We start from the raw sequence: 23,899 nt of genomic DNA, 5'->3' as shown, positions 1-23,899 counted from the left end.
GGAAATTTCAAAGATTCTGTTTTAAATCATAGGGGTTGTAGGAACATCGTGCGTGACGTTAATACATAAATAATTTAGTGTACCATCTTATTACATGACTATTAATTTCTTGATTTTTGAAAATATAATTACTAATACAAAAAATAAAATAAAATATATATAAATTTATTTGCAAAAAGATGCTAAACACAATTGGTTGTTTTTTGTGTTAAAAGTTAGGTTTGTCTGTAATTAAGACTAAAGAGTGGTACACTGTGGTTATAGGCTGGTTTCTAAACAGTATATATAACATGAATTATTATAAAATCTTCCAGTTTCATGAATATATTGTTGTACATAATATGTAAATATCTCTGTGTTTCGTCAATATTTAAATCTGAGCAACCCTGTAGTAGGACATCAAGATTGACATTTTCAAAGTTACTTATTTTTTGAAAGAGCTCATATCTCTGATAAATGTAAAAATGGGCAAACATAAAAGACATGAATATTATCTTCTACTGGATCTCCACATGCACACATAGAGCTGTCCGACAAATGATCACAGAAGAGATGATCTTTTAGATCACTAGCCTCATTTCTTAATTGGCAGTGGATTATATTAACTTTACGTGAACCAGTGGAAAAGAAAACAGGACAAGGACTTATGTCCTCTTTCAGTTTTCTTTTAAATCCTGTGAAGCTTAAAATATTTTTAACTTCTCCATCAAGGGAATTCCACTTTTCAAGAGTATGTGGAATAAAACTGTTTTTATAGGCTGTGGTTCGACACTGAGGAGTTTTAAATTCCCTTTTTTTTCTCAGACCATACTGGTCATTAGTGTTTGTATATGACAAGATATCAGCAGCAATATAATTAGGAATATCTCCAGAAATAGTTTTATGAAGAAACAATAATTTGTTTTTCTGACGTCAACAAGGGTTAATATCTCTGACAATATTTGTCCAAGTAATTCAGGAATCTGTGAGATTTAAAAACAAATTATACGAAAATATAAATTTATAGTAAAAAAAAATATTTTTCTGCTAAAAAAGTTGACCGGACTAAATTCACATTCGCCGATGTGTTTAACAGAGACATATATGATACATGAAGAGATTCGCACATCTATAATTGTATTTTAGGTCTTTGGCTTTAAATGTATTAACAGGATTTTCTTTCTTCACAGAAGGTTGACTGTCAGTAAGAAGTATCTGATGATCTTGACTGCCATTATCAGCATACCTCAATCTTAGTAGATTTCGGTGTTTATAATACCTTTCTGTTTTGACTGAGGTATTTTTAACTTGGCTGGTGTTTTCAACTTGGCTGATGTTTTGTTGCTTTTGGAGACTGATGTTCCAAGGGAAAGGACATTTAAATAATGTGCCTCCTAAGAGTCCGAGAAGCTCTCGGGATGCACGATTTTACGTATTTTTTCAAGGCTTCTGGGGGTCTTGAGCGACCGCCAGACCCCTCACCGAATGATGAATATATTTTGCCTCACTTTTAAATTTAAATATAGTGACAGACTAGTTAGTGAAAGTGCAGTATTATACAAGAGTAACTTTGTGTTCGATGCCCGTCCTTTATTTTCTATTGTAAAGTGTCTGAACACGATTGAATGCAAGTTTACTCCTTCGATGTTAAAGGTCATATTGAAATACATTGTTGTTGTTTTTTCAAATGATTTGATACCGGCAGATTGGTGGTCTCACTTTAATTTAATCCATGTCAGCTATCTAGTTTTATCTTTAAAAAAAGAGAGAGCCAGTTTTGTATTCTTTAATAAAAAGTTCATTTCACTGTAATCTTTGTTTGGATTCTGATTGCCATCTGATTATATAATAATAATAATAATAATTTATTTTATTAAAGTGTCACATACTTGTCTACATATTGTTTATACAGTTTATATAATATACATTGCACAATAATAAAATAAGACAAATACCCAGCCTAGAAAGGCTTATGAGACACTATATATACAAATATATATCTATTTAACAAATACAAAATAAAAACTTAATAAAATGTTAAAAATGTTTAAAATTATCCGGATATTACACATCATAAAAAAAATAAAAAATATTAACATAAGTAGTTAAAAAAAAAAAAAACCCAAAAAACATATCTTTTAAAAATAGATATGACAAAATTAAGTATGACGTAAAAAATAAATAAATGATATGTGATAAAAGAATATATTTTAAAGAGGTTATACAAACAGATTGCGAAGAATAAAACGAAGTAATCTTGTTTTATTAAAACCCTCTCAGTAAAATAGTCAATAAAAGAATATGATTGAAATGAATTAAAAAAAAAAAAAAAAAAAAAAAAAATAATAAATTAAAAAATAACTGTTACTTTGACTTTTACAGAAATATACAATCATGAATTAAAAAATAAATAAATTAAATATAACTTTGACTTTTACGAAAATATACAATTAAGACTGTATATTACTTTTCAGAGCGCGACGTCTTCTTATCATATTATGCACCAAGATAGATAACTCGTATTGTAATTCAGCATTTTGAATTAAAAATACAAATTGATTAAAATCTGACTTTGTACAAAAAGAATTATCCATGACCATAGCTCTGTGAAACAAATTAAACCTTAAGTCACTGTAAATATCACAATTAATCAAAAGGTGTATTTCATCTTCTACAGCATTATTACAAAATGGACAAATTCTTTCTCCTAACGGTATTGGTGGTTTCGTATAACGACCCGTCTCGACAGACAGAGGTAAAGTTCCACATCTAAGTTTACATAAATTACTTCGTAAGTGGCGTGGCATTGCGTTAGTAACATAGTGTTCAGGTTGAAGGTCCTTCTTATAACGTCTATATAGCCTCAATTTGTTTCCATTCACATTCGAATTGTCATTCCAAAGTTTGGTAAACCACAACTGTTCGTCTAGTATTCGTAATTTACTTTTAATCACTTTAAAAAATAGTTCTTTGCTAATTCCGGGCTGCATTAAGTGTTCTACAGACATGTTGCGAAATAACTTAATCACATTACAGTTCCAGGATCTACGTTTTCGTTTCGACCATAAATGTATCTTATAGAAAGTACGAGAATTATCTGAATTTTCAAGTTTATAAAAGAATCTCAAAACTTCCAGTCTTTGTTTAGCATGACATGACAGCCATCCTAAATCACCCTGTACTGCCGTATTGCTAGTTAATTTAGTCACTCCAAGGAATATTTTACTAGCCCTATTTTGTACGTTATTAATGAGTCTATGTTCAGTAAGTCCCCATATCGATTATATAAGTTAATTCAATTAAATGTATTTGATGTCTCAGGTGTGAAAACTTAAATGACATGATTATTTGCTTGATTGGTGATTACGACAGGTGTCAAAATTAGATAGTAATCTAATTAAATACATGTAATAAATATTTTATATATCAGGGGTGGTGTTCTCGAAAGTATCCTAAGATTCGTCCTAAGTCATAGATAAGACCAATTTTAGGACGGACTTAAGATCAACTTAGGACACTCTTAAGTTGTGTCTCGAAGCTATCTCAGACGAATCTTATTTTAGGACGTCCTAAACATATCCTAAGTCGAAATTTCAAATCGTTAAAGATATGTGTTGATAAAACATTTATTAATGACGAAAATATTTAAGAAAATTGTTTACGAATTTTATGATAACATGTACAGAATAAATTGCATAATTCCCAATGTAATTATATAAAAAAAGATTGTTATTTAAAATTGAAAACAATTTGTTTTGAAAAGAGAATTAAATTTTTAGTATAATCGTATCGTGAAACACGAAGTTCAAAGTTTAAAATCATGCACCTTTTCTTTATATACGAGTTAATAACCGATGGTGCGTTTCATTTCATGTTAATTTTCACGTAAAATAATGAGCAAAAAGCGAAATCCAAACTTTATTACACTAGGATGAAGATAGGATGCTCTTAAGACACCTTGTTGGGTGTCCTAAAGTTAGGACGAAAAATGAGATATATCATAAGTTAAGAGAGCTTCGAGAACACGACTTAGGACAAAGACTTGTCATAAGATAGACTTAGGACACGTCCTAATCCTAAGATAGCTTCGAGAACACCACCCCAGGTCTTCTAGTGTGCTGGTGAACTTACTCAAGTCAATATTTTGAGCTCAAAGTTTTTATTAATTTATTTTATTTTATTTATTTATTAATGAAATGCACATTTATACCCCTGGGGGTAAATAAAAAAGCACCTTATAATAGAAAAGCACCTTATAATAGAAAAACACCTTATAATAGAAAAGCACCTTATAATAGAAAAGCACCTTATAATAGAAAACCACCTTATAATAAAAAAGCACCTTATAATAGAAAAGCACCTTATAATAGAAAAGCACCATATAATAGAAAACCACCTTATAATAAATAAGCACCTTATAATAGAAAAGCACCTTATAATAGAAAACCACCTTATAATAGAAAAGCACCATCTTATAATAGAAAAGCACCTTCTTATAATAGAAAACCACCATCTTATAATAGAAAACCACCATCTTATAATAGAAAAGCACCATCTTATAATAGAAAAACACCATCTTATAATAGAAAAGCACCATCTTATAATAGAAAAGCATCATCTTATAATAGAAAAGCAATAAAAAAGACACATAAGACAGCTATGGCGTTCCATACTTCTGCCTTTATTAGTCTTGTAAGGTGTTTTTTTTTATAATTTTGGTTCATTTATGTTTTGGAGTTTATTGTGACCCTTTTGCTGAACTAAACGGCCGCGTCCACTGGTATTTTTGTCCATCTGATGAGTTAAGCTTTTTTGTTGTACTGTTATACCACTGTCCCAGGTTATTTATGTATGTGCCTGTCCCAAATCAGGAGCTTGTAATTCAGTGATTGTCGTTTGTTTATGTGTTACATATTTGTTTTTCGTTTATTGTTTTATATAAATAAGGCCGTTAGTTTTCTCGTTTGAATTGTTTTACATTGCCTTATCGGGGCCTTTTATAGCTGACTATGCGGTATGGTCTTTGCTCATGGTTGAAGGCCGTACGGTTACATGTAACTATAGTTGTTAATTATTGTGTCATTTTGGTTTCTTGTGGACAGTTGTCTCATTGGCAATCCTACCACATCTTCTTTTTTATATAGTATACATTTTATAAAAGGGCCAGCCCAAGCTCCATGTGGGGCTAGATTTTCTTACTTTCAACACCCATTACTGGCGTTTGGCTGTTTTTTGCTCTTTGATCAAATTGTTGTCTCTTTGACACATTCCCTTTTTCAATTGTCAATTATGTGTGTATTTTATTCTTTCATCATAAATCTTACACTTACTTTGCCCTTGAAAAAAGTTTATATATTCTGTACCTATTCCTGGGTTGAATTTAATAAGGTATCAAATTGTGAATGGAAATGGGGAATAATTCAAAGAGACAACAATCCGACCAATGTGCAGACACACAAAGACCAGCAATTGGTCTTCAACGCGGCGGGAAAAAAATCCAGCACCCAGAGGTGGTCCTCTACTATCCCCATATAAAATTGTGTACTACCTCAGTGAAAATGGACATCCAACTAATCTCCAAAACATAGTTATAAATGAACTAAAATAAAAAAAAAAAACAAGATTAACAAAGGCTAGGCTCCTGAATAGGTACAGGCGTTAGTATTTGGCGGGGTTAAACATGTTTTGTGAGATCTAAACCATCCCCCTATACCTTTAGCCAATGTAGAAAAAAAAACAAATATAGCAATACGTCTGGCGTATATACTAAATTTAGTCCTGGTATCTATCATGATGAATTTATTCACAACCACTGGGTCGATGCCACTGCTGGTGGAAATTTATTTCCTCGAGGGTATCACAAGCCCAGTAGTCAGCGCTTTTTGTGCTGACATGAATTGTCATTGATATGGTTATATTTATAAAATTTTATTTACTGTTTACAAATTTTCGATTTTTTTCAAAAACTAATGCCTTTCTACCTCAGGCATAGATTACCTTAGCTGTATTTGGCAAAACGTTTAGGAATTTTGGTCCACAATGTTCTTCAACTTCGTACTTTATTTGGCTTTTTAACTTTTTTTCGATTCGAGCGTCACTTATGAGTCTTTTGTAGACGAAACGCGCGTCTGGCGTTTATACTAAATTTAGTCCTGGTATCTACATGTATGATGAGTTTATTTACAACCACTGGGTCGATGCCACTGCTGGTGGAGATTTATTTTTTTATAGATTTACTGTTTTACACATTTTTGATTTTTTTCAAAAACTAAGGCTTTTCTACCTCAGGCATAGATTACCTTAGCTGTATTTGGCAAAACGTTTAGGAATTTTTGTCCTAAATGCTCTTCAACTTCGTACTTTATTTGGCCTTTTAACTTTTTTGGATTCGAGCGTCACTGAAGAGTCTTTTGTAGACGAAAAGCGCGTCTGGCGTATATACTAAATTTAGTCCTGGTATCTATAATGAGTTTATGCATAGTAAAACTCAGTTTAATAGAAGTCTTAATCCTATTTTAGAATATGTAACGAAAGAAACTAAGCAAATTGACAGTGATACATAAATTAAATAAAGGACTACTAGCAGTTGCCAACACTCTAGGCATGCTAAAATGACAAAAATCTACTGTACTTTACTTTTTACATAGTGTACTATGATAAATATAATTATTAGTACTCTAGAATATTATTATTTTTAACTTCTAGGTAACCTTTACACTGCTGGTGATCATTAGTAATCATCTGGCGGAACTTGAAAGTTATATTTACTATTCAGAAACAAAAGATTTGTTGAAGAAAGAAGAACGTGACCATATGTTGGAGGCATTCGGAAGATTGTAATATACAGGATGTCAGCTACAACCTAAGATATTTGTTCAAACTCCGAAACAGTGGTGACTTTGCAACGTAGCGTAGTAAAGAGGACGTAACCACTGTTTCGGAGTTTGATATTTGGTAAAGTTTACGGAGCATTTGAGAACACCCTAGTTATCAGAGTCACTTTTGCTCGGTCTTAAGATTTCCATGTAGTGTTTTGTAAGCTGTTGCTTGTCTTGGATTTTTTTTTTTTTTTTTTTTTGCTATGTTGTCATGATCTCCCATTTTGTATCTCGCAAGACATTAAACAGCAATCAATTATATCAGTTGTAGTGAACTTTTTTCCTTACCTTTTTACTCTTCATTGTAGAGGGACACAATGATTTGAAATGGATAACTTATAAATTCTGTAAATTCAGAAATTATTGGGTGCATTTATTATTGCAATTTTGTAAATTTAGTCTATAACGTGATATTTATTTTTGCGATAATGAGAAAAATCCTGTTTAGTTTATAAAAGATATTTCAAAATGCAAGTCTAGATTATTTACAACTGTGTCGGATTTTCGCAATAATAAAAACCTTCGCAATAATTTCTGAATTTACAGTAATTAAAGCCTTCATGCTGTAAGCCTAGTTATTTGGAACTTGGCTTAAAGTGCAATTAAAAATATTTTAATTGTGTATTTAAAAAAAAACACGTTTTGATGAAATGTGAAAAACTCTTGAATAGTTTTTTTTCCATATTTTTTAAATTCAAAAGGTCATTTTTAGTCATGTTTAGTAACAGTAAATAAATAATGAAATATGATTGAATAAAAATTCTTTATTAGTTGACAAGTGTGTATTATTAATATAATATTTCTAATATAACTTTACATAATGAAACACAGTACAACTTTCAAAATTATTAAATTCGACCTTTTGTTAAAAAGTGTGCTGCTTTATGAATGAATCGTAATAATTTAGATTTTGATTGAAGTTCCTTATTATAATAAGTGTTATAATGTCCAAGGCAGTACGCCAAATTTTTGTCACATTCACAGGTTGCTTGGTGACAATAATCCCTGTCCACTGAAAATATAAACCGTGAATAAGAACATTGAATGTAAATGAAAAATCACAAATAAAAATTTAAAGAAGTATGAGAATACCTATTATTTAGTTCCTAGAATTCTTTAAAATTAAGTACTTTTGATTTAAAGTTTGTCAGCAACAATTGAGGAGGATGTGTCAGTAATTGTTGAGTTTTCTGTATGAGTCAGTTGAGAGGGAAGACATGTGATAGATCATTGTTTGTTTCAAAAGTGTTGCTTTACTATTAGAACAAATCAATTTAACCGCTTTTTTGAGTCCCTGTCGCCTAGCTCAAGGTTGAGTGATGTTAATTCAATAAGCAATTTTCAATGTTAAGTTTTCTGTTAAATAGATTTTCATAGGAATTAATGATTGATCAATGATATTTCTATAAAGTTGCATTGCTATCAGTACATTCATCAGTTTGGTAACTATTTGGAGGCCTAATGTCTCCTACATTGTAGGTCATTGGCCAGTGACCGAACTGTATAGCAATTTTCAATGTAAACTTTTCGGCTCAAGTCAGTTTTTAAGGAACTACATGTGATAAATGAATGATATATGTTGTTAACTTGCATTACTTTAAGTAAACATCAGTTCAATGACTATTTCGGGACCCTGTCTCATAAAGGTTGACTTTATATTAAGTAATGGTAAATTTTATATGATACTGCAATCAAATTTTTTTTAAATATATGTATTGTTCATCTTCCTCATTGTGTAAGATATCTCAAAGCAAAATAATCCATATATCTTATATTAAACCTTCTATTACTCAGGGTCAAATCAAAAACAGAAAATAGAAAATGGTTTTTTAAACCTGATGTGTTAAATCTTTGTGTTTATACCAAAATTTATTTGCAAATGCTCATTAAAAATTTCTACAATTTGTACTCACCTTCTATTTTTTCATCAGAGGTTGATTTTGGTAACTTAAAAACAGAGCTGGTCTTCGATGTGGTTACATACGCTGATATAAATCAAAATAAATAAATATGTATTGCAGCATTAGGCTAAATAACAATCAAGCTACTTGTAAAGGAGTATCTTGACATGTGTCACATGTGGAGCAGGATCTGCTAACCCTCCTTGAGCACGTGAGATCAAACAAGGATTTTGATTGGGTTAATATTGCTCAGTTTTGTATATTGTGTTGTTTGTCTATGGGTGGTTTACATTTTTTTAGCCATTGTGTTGTCAGTTTGTTTTCAACATGAGATTCAATGTCCTGTATGAACCTGTTCGCATAAAATCTTTAAAAAAAGTGATTCAATTTTAAAAAAACCTAGAAATATTTCATTTTGATACCCGGCCACATCCACTTGTATTTTTGTCCATCTGATGAATTAAGCCTTTTTCTACTGAACTTGTAGTTCGTTCTGATTTTGTACTACCACTGTCCACTGATACGGGGAGGGTTGGGATCCAGCTAACATGTTTTACACTGTCACATTATGTATGCATCTGTCTGTCCCAAGTCAGCAGCCTCTAATTCAGTTGTTGTCTTTTGTGTATATGTTAAATATCGTCTGGCATATCGTCTGGCGTATGAAATTATAATCCTGGTACTTCTGATAACTATTTACATATATTTGTTTTTCGTTCATTTTTTGTACATTAATAAGGTTTTTAGTTTTCTCATTGTAATTGTTTTACATTGTCATTTCGGGACCTTTTATAGCTGACTATGCGGTATGGGCTTTGCTCATTGTTGAAGGCCGTACAGTGACTTATAGTTGTTTTATTTCTGTTTCATTTTGGTCTCTTGTTGACAGTTGTCTCATTGGCAATCATACCACATCATCTTTTTTTTATATGTACGGCTGCGTACACATCACTCAAAAGATTGTGGATCTGATCACTCTGCTTGTTCAAAGAAGAAAATTGATACAGCAGTTACAATGAAATGCAAGGAAGGTCCAGGAATTGACAGAAGTATAATGATGCATTCAATATATTTTATATAATCTATGAACATGTATATAGTAGTTATTTTAGGTAACTATAAAGATGATGAAGATAACTTTCTGAACAAGATATAAAAAAAAATAATATAAACTGTCCTCCAATATAAGATTTAAGGTTGAGTATAAAAGATTTACCTTACAAAAATATGAAATAGTGTACATATATCGCTATCAGTATACATTCTACATTGTACATCCTAAGGCCTATCTACTATATAAAGTAGTAAACATGTGTTTAGATGACTTACACCATTAAACCTTGAAATTATATCGTATTTTCCTCTTCCAAAATGTATTTTGTAAACTAAAAGTTTAGAATGCCTTTAAATGTCATTTGCGTTGACAACCAAGGCATTGACAATGCTGGTAGGATGCTGTTTCTACCAGCATTAATATTGCAGCTGACTAAAACATGAGGAACTTTGATCATAGTGCTAAAATTGTCAAGTTAAAACAAAGTTCATCAACCAAAACGACTTCAAATGTCCACAAAAAACATACTAGTATAAATGATGCAAAATTTTAAGTACTGGCCATAATATCAACCAGCGTGTTTTTATAATGGGTTGATTTACTAAAAATACTTTACTTACGACATACAATCTCATAATTTACTTACGACATAAATCTGATACTTTACTTACGACATACAATCTGATACTTTCCTTACGACATACAATCTGATACTTTACTTACGACATACAATCTGATACTTTACTTACAATCTGATACTTTACTTACGACATACAATCTGATACTTTACTTACGACTTACAATCTCATACTTTACTTACGACATTCAATCTGATAATTCACAACTGTCCAGTCATATGTACTCATTAGTATATGAGGACATCCATAATTCTGTAATCTCCCATAACAGTTGTCATGAAGGTTGCAGCACCTAGAGATATAAACAAGAAATGCATGAGTTTAAAATTTATTCTATCAAGGTGTGTGGTAAAAATGAAAATGATACATATACAAGATGAACTTTGATTTAACTAAGAACTTTGATTTAACTAAACAAAAAAAATCAATCGAAATTCATAACTGCACTGAATTCGAAAGAGTATTTTTTGACACAAATTCTTGATTTGGCTAACGTTTTGAATGAAGAAATTATTAGTTTAGCAAAAAATGAAAGGTTCTGCATACTACATGTCTGTTGTGTTCATTGTGAAGTTTAAAGTTATAACATGTATTGTGGTTTGTTACATTTAGGAGCAAACCATGCACTGTATTTGCGATGTATTTGTAATAACTAAAATTAGATGAACCAACATTTGTGTATCAAGACCAATGTGAAGTCAGAATCACTTGATGTGTGTTAACTAACAAAAATAATTTTGAAGGTTTCTTGTCTCAAAAAAGATTTAACCCACAATTTTGCCAAAGAAATATATTTCAAAAAATATATTTCACCGATTGTTGGTTTTTTCATCAAATCAATTATTGTAATGTTACAATGAAAAAATTACATAATATTATATATGTATTTGGAAGTACTTTACCAATCAATTCTGTCCATTATTTGACCTTTACCACCCTTGCCACAGAAATGGCCATATTTATTAAAGTCCAAGCCATATCGCCCTGTGGTGAAAGATATCATGTCGCTCATTGCAAGCAAATTCCGCTTTGTTCTGTGTTTGAGTGCAAAACCTGAAATATCATAATTGTATTTAATAGAAAATTAATTACGTGATATGTATCATTTTAGTTACTAATTTTCCAGTATTTTTGTGCATAACAAAAACATCTAAATTACACGAATTTTATTTTTAAAAGTTTTCTCCTTACATTATATAAAGCTTAAGAATTAAAATGGAAATGAGGAATGTGTCAAAGCAGCAAACAACCCTACTAAAGCAAAAACAGCTGCAAGCCACCGACCCCTTAATACAAAATGTATATTAGTTCAGTGAAAATGGACGTCGCACTTAACTCCAACACCTATAAATGAACTAAAATTAAAAACAAAACAAAAAAAACTAGATAAATAAAGGCCACAGGCTCTTGCCTTAGGAATGGCGCAAACATGCGGTGGACTTTGTGAGATATCAACCCTCCTATCCCTTTAGCCAATTTAGAATAAACAAACACAGAGCAATATGCAGAGTAAAACTTAGTTCAAATTCAAATAAAATTTCAAGTAAACTTTTTCAAAAAGGTAAATGGGTTTCCCAAAATACATATATATTTCATAAAGGATTTCAACACTTGAAACATTGTATATATATAAACAAGAGTCCTAAGTTATTTTAAATTGATTGAAGTTGCCCTTCCAAAAAATGAAAAAATGTTATAAAATAAAAAATATTGGTAAAATTTGACATTCGAGTGAGGAGTTTAGCTAGCTATAAAATCAGGTTTAATCCACAATTTAATACATTAGGAAATACCAGTAACAAGTCAGAAAAAAACTTTCCTTGTACAACGTCATATTCTTGCCAGAACCTGATTTATATTACAGTTCAACTGAACGCAAAGTTTGCATATGTTTGTATACATAACACAATGGTAATATGTGTAAACACCTCATACAATTTACTTATTTTTGTAGATGCCTCTATTGTCGTCATTTTTATCCTATTTAAAAAAATCCAAATATGTAATTCCGAACACTTTGCCTGTTTTTGTAGATACCTTAATTGCAATCACCGTACAGTTCGATCATGTTTGAACATACCAGCTTCTGTTTGGACATACCACAATTATAATCACCGTTCAATTTGCTTCTGTTTGTATACATACGAAAATTGTAATCACCTTAAAATCTTCTTCTGTCTGTACATACCATAAGAATTTATAGTTATCACCGTGCAATTGCGTCTGTTTGTATATACAACAGCTGAGCTTAAAATACAATTTCCACTAATTGTAGAATGCCACATGTAAACCGAGAATACACATTGCTGCTGTGTTTTTTTTTCAATTCTTTTTATTCCCAGAGAAGTAATCACCACACAGATCGTTTCTTTTTTTTTACTTTCCACAGTTGTAAACGCGATATAGTTTGGATATGATGTTGGTTTTTATACTTCTCACAGTTGAAATCATCAAACTGTTTTCTTCTCACTAAGAATGTTCCAGGATGAGGGGTTATAGACATTTTGTTTTACACAGAGAAAAATGGACTAAAAAGGTACTTACCGACGTGATAAAAACGTATAGATAGGACTTGCCACTTGTTCACGCCATACAGTGTTTTTTTTACTTACCATAGTTAATTAACAAAGAACAGGCTATAAGTATTATGCAATTTTTCTTGAACAAATACATTTTCACATTTCACTCTCCGAAAAACAGTAAGTAATACATCTCTTTACAATAACTAAATACACTACATCCTCTCGAAATATTCAAACATATGATTTACAAAATACTTCTGACTGTAATATATAACGTGTACTCATTGATGTTTCAATTTAGTAATATCTTGTCAGTCAATCAATCATATATGTAAACTATATCAACAAACATCCTCAAAACAAAGTTATTCATGTTTTTCTAATATTGGCTATGCGTAAAACGTTATTAATTTTCATCATTTCAACATATATTTTATACTGGTTAATACTGTTTGAGGAATATTGATACATTGAACTGAAAACACTTCATCGATTTATACCTGGCTGTGATCTCACTGATGAGACAATAACATAGATACAGTTTGTACAGTTGCACACTTACAAAAGTATACAAACACCTGACCTAAACGCAAAAAGAGCACTGAACTACTACAGTTAAACATTGTTTATACCAAACATTAAAGAGGTTGTGTCCCGATGATGAAATGATACAAAAACCTTTACAAACTAAATGAGTGGGTGTTATTTTTCTAAAAAATGATTTTATATATTACTTTTACTAGTATAAAAATAACTTCTAAAAGCGAAGAATTAGGGATTTTGAATGTTATTCTAAAAAAAGGGTCCATATATACAGCAATATTTGGTATAATAGGTAAGAGCCCTTAATAATCTTGTTAATTAAAAAAAATCATTTTCTGATGCGTGTTTTTAACACCTTCTGGGAATATGACAATCAAACAACACGGTATCCATATAAACGCGAGTAAAGGTCAGTTGAGTTCATATATTTCAACCGTTTAATTGTTTTCTTTTGGTTTATACAAGACATTTTGTTTAAATTGGGTAAAGTGTACCTCTTCTAGGTTGCACACAAATAAATGCATGGGAAATTATTGTAGTATGACAAGTATAATCATATTCATTTAGAGATATCAACAGCCAAAATAATTTCCAATCGATGAAAATATCTTTTAAAAATGTAAAATAAACTGTTTTTATCCTTACATGGATGATACATTATTAAAATTTTTTTCACATATATCCAAAAATCACTTTTTGAATCATTCTCGTTGGCATTGTTTACTATAGCTACTAAATGCAACAATCTACAAAGATTTATATAAGATTATAGCAATTGATAAGGGAAATTAAAACTGCAATCTGACGATAGGACCCTTGTAGCGCTATTTTCATGTCTTGTTACAGCTATGTAGGCTTAACGAATTTATTCCTAACACCAATTATTTACAGAAATGAATAAGATTGAGAAAGGGAATAGGGAATCTACCAAAGAAACAACAACCCGACCACCTGATCAAAATGCAGATAATAAATAGTTCAAGGTCACTAATGGGTCTTAATTGTTGCGAGAAAATCACGCACTCGGAGGTGGCCACATTTGGCTTATTCAAACCTATTGGTAACCATCATTGATCGGGATAAGTATAGAATACAATTAAAAGAAATGGCTTATATCAAATTTGGTAAAGGTAGCGATAACCGCGTACACAATTCTTGATTGATTTTAATGATTTTGCAATGCTCATTTTGCTTTCAGTAATGATTTTCACTTTCTATCAAAGTTTTCTAAAAAAAAAAAAAAAGAAATAAAAAAAATTGGAAAGGCAGTGGCTCATATAAATACGGTTCTGAATGACATTTGGTAAGGTTGAATTATTTGTATTCCTTTTAAAATTTCTGCCAATCATTAACTTTCTTATAAAAATATATCTAAGACTATTATCTATAAAACTAATCTTTTAAAAGTCAACAACTCAAAGAGAGTAATCAACGAATTCAGTCCTTCGAATTATTCGTTGACCTTATTTTGCTTGACGTTTTTGCAGTTTTAAATGTCTATCATCTATGATTTTCTAAGATTATAACCAAGATCGAAGATAATATAAAAAATAGTATTGATCATGTTTAGTGAGCCAGAATTTTTGATTGTGTCTGATTATACTGATATATTTTAAACACAATAATAAACTCATCATAGATACCAGGACAGAATTTAGTATATACGCCAGACGCTCGTTTCGTCTACAAAAGACTCATCAGTGACGCTCGAATCTAAAAAAGTTAAAAGGGCTAAATAAAGTACGAAGTTGAAGAGCATTGAGGACCAAAATTCAAAAAAGTTTTGCCCAATACAGCTTAGGTAATCTATGCCTGAGGTAGAAAAGCCTTAGTATTATATATTTAATATATAGCTTCGTATTATTATGTCTATAACTAACCAGAAATAGTTCACACTAATCAAAACAAGCAGAAAAGTCTGATGATCTAAACAATTAACATTCGAAACAATTTATTCGGAAAGCGACTTGTAGAGAGGGCGCCTCGGTGGGGTATACAGTTTCTCTTCCTAACGTTCATCTACCATCTACAATACTAATTTACGCGGTTTCTTTGTTCGTAATACTTAACTTTCAAGTTTAAAAATATTTAACGTTTTTTGGGATGTCTGAACTGTTATCTAAAAAAAAACACATTTCTAAGAAAATATTGTTTGAAAATTGCATTAGAAGGATACCACATTTTTTTGGTTGTACTAAGACATATTGCAGATACTATTGCATACAGTACATGTTGAATATTCCCGCTATAACACATTTCTCATTTAATTTCTACTTTTATCAAAATATGAAAGTAATTATAGATTTATCAAGTATGTGTAGCTGAAACCATTTGTGTATAAGGGTCATTAAAAAAAACTTGCAAGACTATGTTTTTTGGTATGTTCAGGTCAAAAGACATGAAAATATATGAAAATGTTTCAAAATAACACTTGCATATGTAAGATATGAATGTTTTGTGATACACTATATACAGTTTACAGTATAATATACTATAATATAATAAAGGATTTATAGTAACATAACAACAGTTGACTGTGGCTCTATTATAGCAACAATCAACTGTTATTTTTTTAATATTAAAACTTTCTGACCTGAAATAGGACTATTATTCATATTATTTGTTATTAGAATTTATAACGTTTTATTGCATTTTTATAAATGCTTATACAAACATTTGTAATAATTTAGAAGGTATATGTTGGTTTTATAATAATTTTCACCAAAAGGAAACGTCTCTTTTTTCAGGTTAATGGTGTAAAAGACAAATTGGTAGGATAAGAGTTATCTTTCTCAAGATTTCAGCATTTGCAATTATTATAGTTTCTCCAAGAAAACAAACATTTATTTTGAAAATTTAGTGAAAAAATCTTAGAAATAAGTAAAAGCTCTAGTTTAAATGAAAATAATGTCTATGGTGTATCCTTATAAAAATCATTTTTTGAAAACTTAGAATTATGAAATATATTGATTTTAGAAACATGCAGTAGTAACAACATACATAATAGGGGAATGGAGCACTTAATTCGTAACTAAATCTTAAAATACACATTAAATCATTGGTGTTACTGTCAATGGTGAGACCATTTTGATTAAATAACACCATTGACCAGTTTTGTTACACCACTAAATATATCATGACAATCAGCATTGTTTTGTGTTTCTTGTATGTTTAACAAGCGAAACATCAATGGAAAACAATACTTATGAAACAATGTTTTTAAAACAATATCATTTATAACATATACAAAGTTTAACAAACTGATGTATGCTGATAACACCAATGACACTTATGACATTTTTAGTTATTGATGTTGTTATGTTAAATAACTTGAGATTTTTTAGCATAAGAATTATTTTTTCATCTTTTTCATTTGCTCGGTGTTCTTGGTTTTGTGATCAATAAAGGACAAAATTGAAATGGTATATCAATGGGGATTGTAACTTGTGTGTCATTGGACTTACTGAAGGGTCAGTGGTGCTACTATATAAGAATGCGACATTTTTATTCGTAAATGAAAGTGTCTGTATGTCTTGTACGAAGGATTAGGTATATTATCATCATTTAATCCTATACATTACATTACATACATATATTCAGCATGTTCAGTTTAAGTGTGTTTTTAGTATATTTACGACAATGTATTCTGAATTTAATGTTTGGATAGAATGCACAGAATAAGTCTTAATTTAAACATAAACAACAAATTGGAACAGTTGTTTGATGGTGAACAATAATATTTAGTACCTAAATGTATGCTTTAAATTGGTAACACCATTGACATGGTTGTATCAAAGGATGACCTAACATTGGTAAAATTGAAGGAACTCCTCATTTTTCCTTTTGCATATTTCTGAATATCGTTGCTACCATACTATAGAATAGATGGACGAATTTAAATATTTTAAACAATGACATCATTTTTCAAAATATTACCTCGTCGAAATTTGAACTTTTCTATAATGACCCATAAGCGTCCAGTATGGCAGGCTACACATTATCCCGAGTTTGTAATAGTTTCAGAAACAATCCAATATCTGTTACCAACATTATCAATATCAAATAAAAGTACTAGTACTTCAAATAAAGAAAGCGCATAAGCCGAGACGGATTAAGAGGGGGCCAGCCGGCACGTCCGTTTTTGTTTTTTTTAAATTGTATGGTGATTATTTAGGGAATCACTGGTGCTAGTGTTCTCTTATATTTCAGGTTCCGCCACTGATATATGCTATACGACAACTACATGTACAGATGTTCAACGACTTCGACTGGCTATAAAACCCCCGTTCGGTCAGATTGTAGATACACCAAGTGTTTATTTTATTACTAACCGTCTATTTTTAATTTTTGGTTTAATTAAATATACAAATTGTTTGTAATTGTCGAATCTATTTCCATACCCGCTAACAGTCTTCTTTTTTATATTTGGATTATACTTTATTTATGATATCATGATAGTCAATTTTGGTATATGTGCTGCGCTTCTTTTGATGAAAAGTATACAGTATGGATTACGTATGTATGACATTTAAACATCCGGGTTGATTTATTGACCTTGTGAGAAGAAATGATAATTGTTATATGACGTAAACATTTTAAGGTAAAATAACTATTTCTTTTGATATTATCTATTATAATATATCAATACATTAGCAATTGATTTTTATATGATAATTTCAGAGGAAACCAAAAGTATGTTCAGATCTTTGTGATGACCTTTAGAATCTATAGAAACACAATGACATACATTTTTTAATGTTGAAATAGTTTGTATTTAAAGGTAAAAGGAATGAAGCATATTTAGATATTTCCGTTCAAGTAAAAAGTCTCCTTTCTAGATGGTAAATTTGGGTTTATTATGTTAAAAAATACAAAATGAATATCATTATTGTATAGTATCGAAAATTTTAGGAATTAATCATGTTATTACCGTGTTTATATCTGCAAATTGTGTTTATGAACACGCACACATATATTTCCGTATGAAGTTTAAGACATAAAGCTAGTAGATGTTCACAAAAAATATTGCTTTCTTTTTTCTTTTTCTATGATCTTACCTGCATGATACCCTTTATCATTCCTTGGAGTCTGTACACAGTCCTTTAAATTCTGTTGTTGTTCGTCTTCCTTTCAGTCGTCGTCGCACATCATCGTCGCCCTACGCCTTCTTTTATCGTGTTCATCTTTGTCAGGTTTTATAAATGCTCCTTCTCTGAAACTACTTCGCCAAATGTTATAGAACTTTTTACTTGTCTGAATGAATGTTTATTTTGGAATTTAGTTGGATGAAATTTGTAATTGAGAATTTGATCCATGTACAGACATGGGTGATGTTGAAAAATATTGAACATTAAGGTTAAACACAGTTAATGATTTAAACCTAAAAAAACTAAAGCAGTCATATGAGTGAAATAATGAAAGGGTTCAAATTATCAGAGGTCAATGTTTGTGTCTTATGGAATATTATGGAAATCATTTTTGCCAGAACCCATGATGAGTATAGGGATATTGTTACATAGGAAAGTTATTACGCTTTATGTGCAATAACTCGAATAATGCAAGCCCTTTCCTAGTCCGATTTTCTCCCACACGAGGGCTTGAACTCCTAATGATCATTGGCCGCGTCGCCTACTCTCTGTGTTTGAAAGCCAATCGGCGGCGATCAGGATAATGAGTCTGCGCAACTGTGTTGTAATTGTCTTACTAAACACGTATGTTCAATTAACACTAATCCGATAATAATTAGCTAACATCAATTAATGTCAGTTTGTATCATTTAACATCAATTAACACCCGAAACTCCTCCTTCTTTAACTGCCATCTTAAATCAAAATTCCCATATTGCATAGCGATGTGAATTATCTGGTTGACGGTGTTCATCGAGGAAGACGTTCAGGCGTTAATGTAGCCTTCGTAGGTCAGCGGAATATAACGACTGAATTATTCGGGTTTTATGTACAATACCACTAAAGCATAGTACGTCACACCCGGTTGCATACGAAAAAGGGTCGAACATAAATATTCCCTCGAATTTGACAGTTGTAGGCAATCGAATCTACATTTTATTGCAGAATATAATACAATGCTTGGTCATAAACCTTTATGTTTGGTGTTTAGAAGCATCATATATTTTTTATTTGGTGGTTCAGTAAATTATTTTTGTTACTAAAGCTTAGACACAGACTTAACTTCCAGTGATGGTTATTTTGTTAAAGACAATTGAATGTTAAGGAAAATTTTGTTTATAATAATGAACAGGATTGAACTTTACTGATGCCAAGTATTTCTAAATTGAAACAAAGATAAATTCTGCACAATATTTTTAAAAGTGTAAATTTAACAAAGTAATACAGAGAAAAATCAATATTGGGATTACACATTAAAAAAAATTCAAGTAAATCAAGACGGCCGAAATTGATAAATGACCCACATCGGAGGTGTTGTTTCTGAATAAAATTGTTTAGCTATTAAATATGATATTGGAAGAAAAAGTTCTGAGAGAGCAATCCAGTGAGGCAAACCCAGATCTACAAATACGTTTACACGGTTGAAACTGCCAATTGATACATTATAAGTGTTAATTCCACTAGATGATGGTACAGGATGTATTTTAAAAGAAGGGAATTGGCAAACAAATGTGAAAAAGGTAGATTGATGGAAATTTAAAAGTTCAATCTGGCCAAATATCAGACGCCTGATAAGAATATTTAACCTTGAATCAGGATATCTTACTTTTATGTTTTTGCCAATTATCTAAAAAGAAATAACTCTATATACCTGATATATGTATACAATACAAATACAAAAATGACTCATTAAAACATTATATACAAAATATCCCTAGATAAGATTCACTAGTATGCAAACATCTGATTGCCATTAACATAAAAATGAATACAAAAATGTCATAGTGAGTGATTAAGGCTCTTGATGGTCTCTTGTTTCGATATTGTCTGTCCAAAATTGAGAAATACAAATAAAATGTAACAGATTTTAGTACTTTTTTCAGCTCGTTTTAAAGTCAGTAGCTATAAAATTATCAATTTGTTTTTAAGATTAGAATGGCTTCAGCTAGTGGGTCATTTTGTGGTGTGTGTGAAGCCCAGGACGTGGTTAAAGAAGCTGCCTTTTGGTGTCCGGAATGCAACGAAGGGATATGCACATCGTGTGAAAAACACCATCGAGCTTCAAGAGGTACAAGAAAACATGAGGTAACTTCAATTGATGATTATAAACAAATACCGCCCATAATAGCAAGTATAAACCAATACTGCCCAGAACATGACAAAAAATATCAGCTCTACTGTTCTCAACATGAACAACTTTGTTGTCCGCTTTGCCTCACAACAAATCACAAGAAATGTGATTTTTTAGTAATTGATGAAATTGTCAAAACCTCGAGAAATTCAGCATCTTATGAAATTATGGAACAAAATTTACAAGAAATGAAAAACAACACAGACAGAATAGTGGAAGATCGAAAGCAGAATCTAGAGATAATCGAACAGCAGCGGCAAGGATTTCAGACAGATATAAAAGAAATGCGTGCTAAAATAAACATACATTTAGATAAACTTGAACAAGAAATACAACAGGATTTACAAACTGCGGAACAAAAGGTCATGTCACAAATAAACAGATTTGTGCAAAAAGTTTCTGACCATGAGAAAACAATAGATGAGCTACAGAAAAATATAGCTGCGACTAAACGTTTTGCAACTGACCTTCAGACATTTTTTGGCGGTAAAATGTTTGAATCCAAGATTCAAAAAGAAGAGGAGTTTATGATGTCTTTAATAAAAGATGGATGTTTACAACAACTCAACTTACAATGGAGAGTGGATGCCAAGATGTCTGATATTCTGTCTATGACGAAGATTGGTGAGATGTCCGTTATAGCAAAACCGTCAACCATTTCCGTGACTACGGATAGGGAAAAACAAGCTCAACAAATGATACCAAAGATACCAAAAACAATTAATGACATTCATCTTACCTTAATACAAAAAATTGAGATACCGAAAGGGGAAAATAGAAATGTAATCACAGGTTGTACTATCATGCCTTCTGGTAAAATTGTTTTTGCTGATCACTCAAATCATCGGCTTGTAATCCACAACGAAAATGGATTGTTTGTTTGTGAAACACCTGTATCCAATTGGCCTATAGATGTTACATGTATTGATGAAAACACGGTCGCTGTCACCAATAATGTAACGCCTTTTTACATAGAAATATTTAACATCGTCAATAAAAAAACTGTAAGACAGATTAACACGTCCAATCAGTGCTACGGCATTACAAATGAAAAAGGAAGATTACTATATTATGAAGTAGGAAGGGGTATTCAAACAGCAGACGTCAATAGCGGAAGTACTGTTACTACAGTAGTTAAAGTCGATGGTAAGCAAAACTGGAACTATGTTGCAACATCAAATGACAAGATATACCATACAATAAATCAATCAAATACCGTAACATGCTACACAATCACGGGACAGGAGGTTTGGGAATACAAAGACGAATCTATTTTGAAATCTGTTCGTGGAGTAGCAGTTGATAATGATTCCAACGTGTACGTGGTATCCAATGAGCATGACAGTATCGTCGTGCTTTCACCAGACGGGAAGCACGCGCGTCGATTGTTAACAAAGGAGAACGGAATACAACACCCTTATGGTATCTATTTTGACAAAGGAAGAAATATTTTAATGGTAACGAATGTATATGGACCAACCAGTTTGTATAAAGTTAAATGATCGGCTAAAAAGTCAGAAATCAAACAGTTTGAAACATTTTGTAGACTAACAAACAAATGTTCAATGTAAACAGTGCAAAAATATTATTGACATTAGTAACGTAAGATATTAAGTCTAAGAGTGTAGATTGTCAGTTTTAAATTTAGTATTTTTTATTAGTTTTGTTGGGTCAATTTTCTCTGAATTAATTTCACATCAGGGCCTTTACAAAATATATAAATGTCAACTTCTATTTCACGTTTTCGAAGCTTAACACAATGTTCTTTGATATTCGTCATCGTGTTCAATTTGACTTATTTTCCGTAAGAGATGACCAAGTTGATTATTAACGCCTGAAAATAGCTAAAACCGCATTTTTATACCGATTTTGGAAATTATTCAGAATTTATAAACAAAAAATTGAATAACCAAAAACAAAAGTTTGTTGTTATTAACTATATATTATTTTTTGGGATAACGATAAGAAACGCACACTACTTTGTAATACTTTAAAATAAAATTTAAATATTTTTCAAAGTGATATGTCTATATGATATTTAGAATATTGAAACTAAGGAAATGTAATGTTGTAAAGATATATATATATACTAGGCTAAATTACAAGTTTGTAAGGTCATTTATATGTATAATAACAAAATAAGTTAATGGAACAGTTAGCTAACATCATTTTAAAGAAAATAATTACGAGTTTTCTCTTTTTGAAACAATATTCAATTTGGACATTTTCGGACAATTTTAACAGGACGAATTCGAAATTCAAGTTAACATGACAAAACTGTGTATGCGAACCTCTTGCATTTATAGCCGCCTGGTACCTCCGTCGCATTGAATCAATTAGACGTCGAATGAAGTCTTGAGGGATGTTGTCCCATTCCCTGGAAAGATCTATTCGGAACTGAACGAACGTTTCCGGTAGATTTGGGCTATATCTGATACGTTGTCCAAGTTTATTCCATAGATGTTCGATTGGCGATAACGCTGGATTAATGTGCTGGCCATGGCAACTCACGAATGTGATTGTTTTCAAAAAAGTTTAACGGAATGTGTGCCACGTGACAACGGGCGTTTTCCTACTGAAAAAGAGGGTCGAAAGATACCACAGGGACAGTCACACTAATAGATCGAAAATAAACTGACAACGCCATGGTTAAAAAATAAAAAGACAAACAGACAAATAATAGTACATATTTAAGGCATAACATAGAAAACTAAAGACTAAGCAACACTAACCCCACCAAAACAGGGGGTAATATCAGGTGCTCTGGAAGTGTAAGCACCCGTCGTGTTGCTCATGGTATTACAAACCCAGTAAATAATCTAATTCCGTAGGTCACATTCGTGGTAAAAAGGGAGTGGATTGTAGTTACGACATAAGGAATATATCCGATATCATCTGTGAAGCGTTATACCATAACGATCATCCAACTCGAGATGGCGTCCGTAAAATTTAAGAAGGGACGATTTCAACTTCACCATTTGGAACTCTTGGTTTAATAGCTTCGAATTCCTTGTAAGAAGTAACCCTCTATCAAATGTATTACTTTACCTCAACCAAATGCTATGAATCTTATGAATAATGCTTGCTACAATAAAACACAGATTAAGTTGAGGAATTTTGGTGGCGT

The 23,899-nt window shown here is 31.2% G+C and overlaps 2 protein-coding genes across 3 annotated transcripts; one reads left to right on the top strand and one right to left on the bottom strand.

Moving 5' to 3' along the window:
• Positions 1–7,639: 7,639 nt before the first annotated feature.
• LOC134721444 (group IIE secretory phospholipase A2-like) lies at positions 7,640–18,678 on the bottom strand. Of its 2 annotated transcripts, none has more exons than XM_063584482.1 (5): positions 18,573–18,678; positions 11,353–11,503; positions 10,633–10,742; positions 8,771–8,842; positions 7,640–7,869 (listed from the first exon to the last, which is right to left on the bottom strand). In XM_063584482.1, exons 2-5 carry the CDS (start codon positions 11,460–11,462, stop codon positions 7,706–7,708), a joined length of 456 nt encoding a protein of 151 aa, XP_063440552.1. In that variant the 5' UTR covers positions 11,463–11,503; positions 18,573–18,678; the 3' UTR covers positions 7,640–7,705. The 2 variants fall into 2 exon arrangements, with proteins under 2 accessions (XP_063440552.1, XP_063440551.1); XM_063584481.1 differs by lacking the exon at positions 18,573–18,678 and adding an exon at positions 13,063–13,234.
• Positions 18,061–22,704, top strand: LOC134721443 (uncharacterized). The gene is made up of 2 exons (XM_063584480.1): positions 18,061–18,115; positions 20,571–22,704. The coding sequence occupies exon 2, from the start codon at positions 20,577–20,579 to the stop codon at positions 22,272–22,274; it is 1,698 nt and encodes a 565-aa protein (XP_063440550.1). The 5' UTR covers positions 18,061–18,115; positions 20,571–20,576; the 3' UTR covers positions 22,275–22,704.
• Positions 22,705–23,899: the final 1,195 nt, after the last annotated feature.

This window comes from Mytilus trossulus, chromosome 6, assembly GCF_036588685.1.
Source record: "Mytilus trossulus isolate FHL-02 chromosome 6, PNRI_Mtr1.1.1.hap1, whole genome shotgun sequence".
Taxonomy (NCBI): domain Eukaryota; kingdom Metazoa; phylum Mollusca; class Bivalvia; order Mytilida; family Mytilidae; genus Mytilus; species Mytilus trossulus.
This window is presented reverse-complemented; position numbering and strand designations above follow the sequence as displayed.

What these genes read in the sequence shown, in the direction of transcription:
- LOC134721444 (XM_063584481.1), bottom strand. Translation starts at nt 13,123, where the DNA reads ATGTATTTGTTCAAGAAAAATTGCATAATACTTATAGCCTGTTCTTTG. An exon ending in TTCTTTGTTAATTAACTATG is followed by an intron (nt 11,504 to 13,062) that starts GTAAGTAAAAAA and finishes ATGATATTTCAG; the next exon opens with GTTTTGCACTCAAACACAGA. An exon ending in ATAATGGACAGAATTGATTG is followed by an intron (nt 10,743 to 11,352) that starts GTAAAGTACTTC and finishes TTATATCTCTAG; the next exon opens with GTGCTGCAACCTTCATGACA.
- LOC134721443 (XM_063584480.1), top strand. Translation starts at nt 20,577, where the DNA reads ATGGCTTCAGCTAGTGGGTCATTTTGTGGTGTGTGTGAAGCCCAGGAC.